We start from the raw sequence: 9956 nt of genomic DNA on the forward strand, positions 1-9956 counted from the left end.
CTAGCTCCTAGGGACTAGGGTCAGCTAGGTTTTAACTTCAGTCTGAATGTGTGATCATTGAAAGAAAAAAACAAAACCTCTAATATGCTGTATGCTGTAAGTGTGATGGGAAGTATATCTTAAAATGAATTTTAGGGGGAAAATAGCATTCCAAATTTTGGAGGATGAATATTAAATAACTTTTTTATAGGAACCAAAAACAGAAATTTACTCATTTTATAAAGAGATAAAAAAATTAAAAATCAAAACTCACTCATTTTATAGACTATATTTTCTTAAAATTTATTTTCTTGTAATAAAATTAATTTTTTATTATTAATAAATAATTCATTTTATATTATACTTAAAATATGTAATTTCAACACTATTTAACAATGATAATATTTTTATTTATTTATATTTTTAAATTTTAAAATACAATTGTATTTAATATTTTTATTTAATAAGGAGTAAAAAAGTTAATAAAAAATTGTTAGAGAAAGATTTAACATTATTACATTGGTTTGATAAAAATAATGCAGGCGCAGGCATTGGCATCGTAAAATAATATTCGTATTCGCAGTGGAGTCCACGCGCTCTGACACTTGCTTATATGCGCGAAGCTGGCATTCCCATTTCCCAGTCACTCCTCATTTTCACTTTCATTTGCTTCGGAATTCGAGAATGAGAGAAGAGGTTATCAGCTCCGGAGGCACCGTTGATCCAACACCTGCTGCCAGGTACTAACTACTGCTTTCTTCTCTCTCTCTCTCTTCCTCGCAAGCGTTGAATTCAATTCTTCCCAAATTAGGGTTTCGCCGTGTACTTGCGATTTCAACTTCAATTGATCAGTAAAACGCAATACTATTTGCTGTTGTTGCTCCTGCACCTCGAGATTTGGATCTAATTAACAAAAAAAATGCGGTGTCGTGCTTGATAGATGTCACACTAATATCTCTCCCTATACAATTATTTCACATCCTGTCCTTTTTTTTTTGTGGTCACTCTTCCATCTTAATATACTCATTTATGCTGTTCCTACGTTTTTCTCTTGTCCATCTAAAGCCTAGCATTCACTACCACAGTATGTAGCTGGTTGTATAGCAGTATGATAAATTGTGATATTTTTATAAGACACTCAATTGTTTTGTCTATTTATTATGTTGTTTATTAGACCCTTTCAATTGACAAATTATTCATAATTTTATCAGTTCTGCTGGGGCATCATCCCCAGCTGTTCCAATGAATGTTGGCAGCATAGATGGGTCAAGTCATGGACAAGTCTCTAAAGCGGCTTCTCTCTCATGTGTTGGTTCACAACCACCATGGACTTCATTGAGCACAAGTGCTGGTGGTTCTGCTTTTGGTTCTTCAAGATCTTCATGTAGACCTTGGGAAAGAGGAGATTTATTAAGACGTTTGGCTACATTTATTCCTTCAAATTGGCTTGGGAAGCCTCAGGTTTGAACTGACCATGGTTTTCCCTAATTATATTACAGCCACATGTGTATATTTACATTTTCGTCCATCTTTTCCTTGTGGGTAGTATGTTACTGATTCACTTATGCTTCAATATCTTAATAATGATATCCTGTAGGCCTAGATGACAAAGAGTTGCATCTTGTATGTCTGAAGTCAAGAATGCATATGCTTGTTTTAAACTTGTAATGATTACCCTTATAGATTATGATAGGAACTTCCATTGTTATACAATGTAAACAAAATCGGTATCATGTATCACTTTTTGACCATAAATTTAAACCTTGGTTCTACTTAGTACTTACAGCCTGTTATCTAATAATGGCAGCTGAACTTTGGAGGCATTGTGCAGTTATTTATATTTTTGGTACATTTGGGTGGTTAGTAACACTCAAAGCTTTGACACTAAGTGTGGATCCAGCTGAATGTGTTCAGTGATGTGAATTTTCTACTTATTTCTCTACTGAATTCATTTAAATCTGGGATCTGTTACATTTGCATGAAGTAGTTGTCCAAGGATATGTTGATCTGTTAGGGCATAAGCTTTAGCTATTGAGTATGTATAGTTAATATGTTACACTTGCCACCCCAAATCTTCTAAGTAGATATGATGCAGTCTCCAGGGATCACATGTCCTCTTTAATTTCTTCCAGATCATCAGTTCATTGGCTTGTGCTCAGAAAGGCTGGATGAATAATGGTGTAGACAAAATTGCTTGCGAGTCATGTGGTTCTTGCCTGAGTTTTACAGCATTGCCATCTTGGACATTAGCTGAAGGTTGGTGATTGCAAATTTGTAATCTAAGTACTTTTGGCTACTTTATGTTTTCTCTAAAATGTGGCATGTTAATAACTGGAGGTAGAAATTATAAGAACAGGCAATGCTTTCATGCAGATCATGGATGTTAAAAGTTGTGCTTTATTGAGGTACCTTATATACAGAGCAGATGTAGAAGAGGGATTTTTTTGAGAAAATTATAGGATGAAAATCACAATTGTAGCTTTACTTTAATAGAACTACTGTCAATTGTTAACATTTAAATCCCCAAACATAAATATAGTCCTTCCTCACTTAGTGTATAGAAAACAATGATGCTGCCAAGGTGAAGTTTAATATGTTTAAAAATGTGTAGCTAAATGTTGTATAATTTGTTGTCTATGAAATGAGATTTAATACATATTAGTTTGACAATTCGTCTGAAATATTTTATGGGGAAAATATTATATTTTTTATTTCTCTAGGGTGTCCAGCTCATGTTTGTTACTGGGCCATGGAGGGTATGTGTGTTATTTTTTATATGTAAGACTAGTTTGCATGTAAGTATAATAATAATGGATGCAATTTTTACTTGTACCACTTAGTTTCAAGGTTCCTATAGGGTATTGTATAGCAAGAGCTTACAAAAAATAAAAATAAAGGGACAGTATGTAAGTTGTGCATACAAGATAAGTTATTACTCTTGATATCTAAGCAACTCTTATTCTGTTCAAATCATTTGAGATCTTTTTATATATATTTTTTCTTCAAAGAGTTAGAAAAATATAATCTTATTTTGATCTTGCTTTCAAGCAAACTGTATCCAGTAACTAGGCTAAAGGAGTTCTCTGTTGTTGCTGATTATATTCATCTGTTGTTTTTAACTTGTTTTCTTATTGTCATGTCCAAAGCTCAAAATGCCAACGAATCCTTTGCCAGGCAGCTGGATTCGGGTCATAAAGTTAATTGCCTTTGGAAAGGAAACAGCTGTCCTGAAAGCTTAGTGCAGTTCCCTCCAACTCCTCCATCTGCATTAATTGGGGGCTACAAGGATAGATGTGATGGACTCGTACAATTTCACAGCCTTCCTGTGGTAGCCATCTCTGCAATTGAGTTGATGTCTGTTTCTCGTGGCCCGCAAATTGAACGCTTTCTATCACAGTCTCAGAATTTTATGTCAGGAGAAGTAGATATCAAACCAGACATTGTATCTGACCTTGAAAATGCTCAAGATGAGGCATACTGTTTATACTCTCGCGTAAGTGTTTTTCTTTTTTTTTACTTTTTAATGTCTTGCTAATACTTTTGTTGCTACTCTGTTACATGCTTATTTTCTATTAATGTATCTTCCTTTTGGCAGGCACAGAAGCTTATAAGCCTTTGTGGGTGGGAATCAAGCTGGCGTTTAAATGTTCAAGATTGTGAAGAACACTCTGCCCAATCTGAAAGAAATGGATATTCTTTTGGCCCAAGCAAGACTCAACTTCATCTTACTCAAGATCCCGGGTCAAAGGCAGTTTCTGCTTCTACTAAATTGGATGCCAGAAAGGCCAAGGCGCCTCTTAAGGAGCCTAGACTTGACTCTAGGTCACCTTTGCTTGATTGTAGCTTATGTGGCGCTACAGTTAGAATTTCAGATTTTCTGACAGTTCCTCGTCCTGCTCGTTTTGCATCTAACAGTATAGATATTCCTGATACTAGTAAAAAAATAGGATTGACTCGTGGAGCGAGTGCTGCTAGTGGAATCAGTGGTTGGATTGCAGCTGATGATACAGAGAAAGATCAGACTGAAGACCGTGACGAAGTTGCAACAACGAATGAGGGGAAATTGTTGGCGAACACAGATTTAGATTTAAATCTTTCCATGGCAGGGGGTTTTCCTTTTACTCCTTTGGGCAGGACAGCAACATCTGAATATACTCATGAGGATATGGGAAGGGATTTAATGATTGGCCAGCCTTCAGGGAGCGAGATTGGTGATCGTGCAGCTTCATATGAATCACGTGGGCCAAGCTCTCGTAAGAGAAATCTTGAAAAAGGTGGAAGCTCAGATAACCGGCCTGTTCTTAGGCTGCAGCAGCAGGCTGATAGTGTTGAAGGAACTGTCATTGATCGTGATGGTGATGAAGTTACAGATGGTGGACAATATTCAGCTGGTCCTTCAAAACGTGCACGTGACTCTGATATTTTCGACACATATTGTTCACCTCAACAAAGAGACTCATCTGGTGCCGGTCCGAGTCATTCAATGGGTTTAGAGGCTTACATTACTGGAAATCGAGTTTCTTCATACCGTCAAGGTAGTGACCTCCCAATGGGTATCCAATCAGCTAGAGACTCAACCCGTGCATCATCTGTCATTGCAATGGACACAATATGTCATAGTGTGAATGGTGATTCTATGGAAAGTGTTGAAAACTACCCTGGAGACCTTGATGATGTTCATTTCCCCTCCTCTAGCATGTATGGCAATGTGGACATGAATGAAACATCTGAACTGAATAACAGCAATCAAGCTCAGCAAAGCACTTGCTTACAAACAGCTACTGAAGTTGCCCGTGGTGATGTGGGTGTCAGTAGTACAAACTATGGGGAAGAACTTTTCAATGCAGAAACTGTGACTGCTCAGGCTCGTGATGGAATCAGTTTGGGCATCAGTGGAGGGAGTGTTGGAATGTGTGCTAGTCATGAAGCTGAAATCCACGGGGCTGATATATATGTGCACAGAGCTGATAGTGTTGTTGGTGAAATGGAACAGAGAGTAGAAGATGCTGAAAACCAGGGACAGACAGGTGAGTCTGTTCCAGATCCAGGTCTAATGGATGAGATTATCCCTGATATGAACAGGGAAGATCCTATTGGTGATAGCCAGGAGATGATGTCTCACTCTGCAGGAAGAACAGACAGTGGGTCAAAAATTGGCTGCTCTACAGAATCTGTTGAAAGTGGTGAAAAGATTAGTCAAAACTGCAATCTTCTACCTGCTAATAGTAGTCACCCTTCTCGTTCTTGTAATGCTAATATTTACTCTGGTTGTGAAAATACTAAGGAAGAGATCATGAAGCGTGATAAATCATCATTTGCCAACAATAGTGCTCTCCCTGAATCAGATTTTGCCATTGCAAATGGGATAGGTATTACCTCTGTACTTTTAATGGTCTTGAATTTTTTTTTCTTGTTACCCTTTAGTGGTTTGGTCATGTGAGTGAAAATCAATGGAAATCCCAATAAAAAGAGTGGATTATGGAGGCAGTCCAATAATTAGAAGTGAGAAAGACTAAGAAAAAACTCTGGGTGAGACAAATAAAAAGACTTGGATCTAAATAAATTTTGAAGACTTGGTTCATGACAGAATATATTTGTGTTGCATGATCCATGTAGTGAGCTTCACCTAGTGGGCAAAGTTTTTTTTGTTGTTGTTATTGTTGAAATGTTACCATGAAACTTAGGGTCTGTTTATTTGAGAAAACATTTTCTGTTTTCAGAAATAATTAGTGAAATGCCACTTTATTTTTTTATTTCCTATTCCCAAATATTTGTATAGGAGATGGTGAACACAATTGTTTTGGTCTCCACCATTTCCTTTACAAATCTTTGAAAAAGTGAAAACCAGGTTGCTTTTAAAAATTTCACCATTGTCATTGAGAACCAAATATATAAGATAAAAGGAGGGAAGTTTTAGATAGCTGAGTTGTTGAGAAACAAATTTTTTGGCTAGTTGCCAAAATAGTATGTGAAATGCACCTCCAAAAGAGAGGAGCGGGAATGGGAATGTCAAGTGTCTAAGCGAGAGAGAGTAGATAGAGCAAGAGTATCACTCTCCAATTATCTATTCTAATTTATAGTATAGGAGTATATATATACTGTTGTTGCTACTTTTCATCTAGCATCAAACTGAAAATGGATATTCTATTTCTTCAATGGTCCTATACTCCTGTTGCACTTCATTCATTAGTTGTACATATTTTTGGAGCATAGCTACTGACATTGAGCAATTCTTTAGGCCCTCCAAAAGGAGAGAGTAATTATGAAGCTGCAGAGTTTGATCCTATTGTGCATCACAATCAATGTTGCCCTTGGGTTAATGGCAATGTTGCTGCTGCTGGCTGTGCTAGTTCTGTTCCAAGCACAAGTAGTGATGCAATTGCCCTTTGTGGTTGGCAGCTGACGTTAGATGCTTTGGATGCTTTGTCGCTGGGGCACAATGCAATTCCAACAGTACCATCTGAATCTGCTGCATCCCTGTACAAGGTTTGTCTGTCTCACTCGACATTTGTTTTTTCCATTTTTGCCTTATTGTAAATTTTGTTTAGATAGATGCATGACATGAGCAGATTGCCATGAATTTATTTCATTTTATTCTTTTGGAAGTTTGAGTTTCTTCTACAAACTGCTTTTTATTGATACAATGTGACTAGACTAGGCCAATACATTTCTCTTGCCCATGTTGTGGATGCCCACTTTGTTTGATGGATGTGAAGATTTTTTTAGGTTCCTTTAGGTGACAAACTGAGATTTTCTTTACCAACTTCCATGTGTATCAGTGTATGTAAATGTATAACTGTGAAAACAATTTTGTATATTGATTGTAAGGGCTGTTAGCTTTTGCTAACAGCACCCATCTAGTGTCAGTCAGTAATTCAGGGAGTGTAAGGACCTTTCTAACTGCATCTCAATAGGATCAGTTAGTTAGAATTCGGTTAGGATTAGTTAGAATCAGTTATGGTTAGTACAGCTGTGTAGAGGTCTATAAATACTTCAATTGTAAGTAACTCTAACTAACTTTTTCAAATCAATAATATCAGCTTTCTTCTTCTTTTTCTTCTCTATTCTCTCTCAGTTTATCAAAAATGGTATCTAGAGTCATTTTTTCGTTATCGCTGTATTTTCGCAAGGTCCTGTTCAGTACTTTCATGGCTTCCGCTCCTTCAAATCTGATTTCTCAGTCGTTTCCTAACTCTATTGCAGAAAACCTTGATGATTTGAATTATCTTCACTGGCGACAACATGTCGAACCAGTGATCAAATTGCACAAGTTGCAGCGATTTGTTGTTAATCTAGTTGTTCCACCTCGTTATCTCACCGAGGACGATCGCATTGCTGATCGCGTCAACCCAGAGTACGAAACCTGGGAAGTTCAAGACCAAACGCTTCTTGTTTGGCTGCAGTCTACGCTTTCGAAGTCCGTGTTGTCAAGAGTCCTAGGTTCCAATCATTCGTATCAGGTTTGGGAGGTAATGATACTAAGTCCCAAGTATGATTTTTCAGCAAGGCTCTTGCTGCATAGTAGTGAGCCAATCTTTGTTTGCCAGAGCTTGTTTCACAGTTTTAGGCTCAGAATGATTGAGAAAAAGTGAAGGGTGTAGTCTAGGATTGTGAATACCAGATTTAGACCTTGTTTGCATAGGGTGAGTGATAGATGCAGAAGAAGTATATGGACAATGTACAGAAACAGTGGTGCAAAGGATTCTAAGATATCTCATAGGTACTCTGTTTCATGGTCTTCTTCTGCAGCCTGCTTTTGTTAAAATCCCATTCGAGCACTCTATGATGCCTGATTGAGCTTCTGATGTGGATGACAGGCGCTCTACCTCAGGGACTGCCGGACTGCTATTTTTCTTGGCCCAAACTTAGTCTCTTGGTAGTCTCGCAAACAAAAGGTTACTGTCAGATCTAGTACCGAAGCTGAATATCACAGCATAACTCAGACTTCTACTGAATTGACTTGGATTCATACTTTGCTGACAGAGTTACAAGTTTCTTTCACTACTCCTGCAATATTCTGTGATATTCAGAGTGTTGTTTCTATTCCTCACAATCCAGTTTTTCACAGTCGAACAAAACATATGGAGATTGATATGTTTTTTGTGAGGGAAAAGATTTTGGTCAAGCAGCTCTCAATTGTTCATATTCCAGCTCTGGATCAGTGTACCTGATGTTCTAACTAAACCTCTGTCTGCATCAAGATTTGAAGCTCTTAGAGGCAAACTCAATGTGAAGAGTGTTTCCAATGAAAACTCTCCCCCTTAAGTTTGAGTTATCAGTGTATGTAAATGTATAACTGTGAAAACAGTTTTGTATATTGATTGTAAGGACAAGCTAACAGCACCCATCCAGTGATAAATAACTACAGTAAGGGCTGTTAGCTTTTGCTAACAGCACCCATCTAGTGTTAGTCAGTAATTCAGGGAGTGCAAGGACCTTTCTAATTGCATCTCAATAGGATCAGTTATTTAGAATTTAGGTAGGATTATTAGTTAGAATTAGTTATGGTTAGTTAAGCTGTATAGAGGTCTATAAATACCTCAATTGTAACTAACCCTAACTAACTTTTTCAGATCAATAATAATATCAGCTTTCTTCTTCTTTTTCTTCTCTGTTCTCTCTCAGTTTATCGAAAAATGTGTATGTATTTTTTATTCTTATGATATGCATTAAGATCCTGTTTGGACAAGCTTTTCCGTAAGCACTTATAAAAGAAGAAAAAATGAAATAAGTTTCGCCTATAATTTAAAATTAGTTTAGGTATAAGTTAAAATCAGTCTTTTGGAGAAGGTAAAATGGAAGACATCCCAACCAAAAGTGGAGAGGACCTGAGGAAGACAGAAAACTTTTGGAGAAAACAATACACAATATCTTGCTTTAAAAGAATTTATTGATGATTTGATAGAGCCTTATGGCATAATTGATCCTTGTAGACACGGACACCTGTGTTTGTAATAAATTCTTCATATGTTGTTTGTTTCTGTAATTAAATTAATCCATAAATGTTTGTACCCTACATCGAATAATTTGTGTACATTTTCTCTGGCTTGAATCTGTTGCAGCAGAATGACCAGCAAGCACCTGGTCAAAAACTCTTTCGCAACCACTCTATGAGCTGAAGCCATGATCAACTCTAAGATTTTGTTTGAGTATTGGGTAGTTTCCATTTCCTTGTAAGTGGCTAAAGTTATATCTTAAACAAGTGAGTGTTGTTACTTTACATTATAGATTTGGCTAAGCATGTGAAATGAGAAAAGTAAGGATGTATCCACTCAGAAATTTAAATTAAAGTTTCTCATAAACTTTACTCACCTTAAATCGAAGGTGGAAGAACCCTTCTTTACTTTTTTCTACTCAAACTTGTGCATTGCCCTGCTTTCTCTAACTCTTTTGTTGTCCTAACTTATGTAGGATTGTAGAGGCGTATTGGACCAAGCTATACGTGGTATTCTTGCATTTTTCAGTTTCCCTTGCTAAAACTCAGTGAGATTTTAGCAGAAATGTTACTTTTCTCCCGGCTTTTGCACATGCTAATGCCACAAGGGAAACCGGTTGTTCAGCAGAGCGGGGGATCTTGCATTATTCTGTGTTGCCAATCAATAATAGTTTTTATCAAACTATTTATTTACTTCAAAAACTTGTCTGTAATTTGAGCATTAAATTGAAAGTTGTAAATACTGGAAATTCCTTTTATGGCAGAATTGTGTCTAGGTTTTGTAACGTGTTAATTAGAATTTTCTTTAAAAAAATTTCGTTCTGTTTAAATTTCTAGTGGTGTACATTTTTACTACTGAATAAATGTGAATTTCGTCATTTCATTACTGAGGTGATCATATATGTCAAATTCAAAACAAACATGAACATGTCATCCCGCAATGGCATGACATATCACTCCTATTTTCCGTCTACAACGCCAGTTGCACGAGCCGTTCGTTGCTTTTACACTCTTTTCTGACTTTTCTCTCGGCTTCTCTTCC

The 9956-nt window shown here is 36.8% G+C and overlaps 1 protein-coding gene across 5 annotated transcripts; it reads left to right on the forward strand.

Moving 5' to 3' along the window:
* The first annotated feature begins 586 nt into the window (after positions 1 to 586).
* On the forward strand, positions 587 to 9795 carry LOC114421584. Of its 5 annotated transcripts, none has more exons than XM_028387590.1 (8): positions 587 to 719; positions 1191 to 1440; positions 2112 to 2235; positions 3126 to 3472; positions 3575 to 5348; positions 6218 to 6465; positions 9042 to 9181; positions 9391 to 9795. In XM_028387590.1, exons 1-7 carry the CDS (start codon positions 664 to 666, stop codon positions 9096 to 9098), a joined length of 2856 nt encoding a protein of 951 aa, XP_028243391.1. In that variant the 5' UTR covers positions 587 to 663; the 3' UTR covers positions 9099 to 9181; positions 9391 to 9795. The 5 variants fall into 5 exon arrangements, with proteins under 5 accessions (XP_028243391.1, XP_028243390.1, XP_028243392.1 ...); XM_028387589.1 differs by having other exon boundaries at positions 9042 to 9152; XM_028387591.1 differs by having other exon boundaries at positions 9045 to 9152.
* The last annotated feature ends 161 nt before the right edge of the window (positions 9796 to 9956 follow it).

Source organism: Glycine soja, chromosome 8 (assembly GCF_004193775.1).
Source record: "Glycine soja cultivar W05 chromosome 8, ASM419377v2, whole genome shotgun sequence".
Taxonomy (NCBI): Eukaryota; Viridiplantae; Streptophyta; class Magnoliopsida; order Fabales; family Fabaceae; genus Glycine; species Glycine soja.

Coding starts and splice junctions, on each gene's coding strand:
- LOC114421584 (XM_028387590.1), top strand. CDS start 664: ATGAGAGAAGAGGTTATCAGCTCCGGAGGCACCGTTGATCCAACACCT. Junction 1,441..2,111: donor ATTGGCTTGGGAAGCCTCAG/GTTTGAACTGAC, acceptor AATTTCTTCCAG/ATCATCAGTTCATTGGCTTG. Junction 6,466..9,041: donor CTGCTGCATCCCTGTACAAG/GTTTGTCTGTCT, acceptor AATCTGTTGCAG/CAGAATGACCAGCAAGCACC.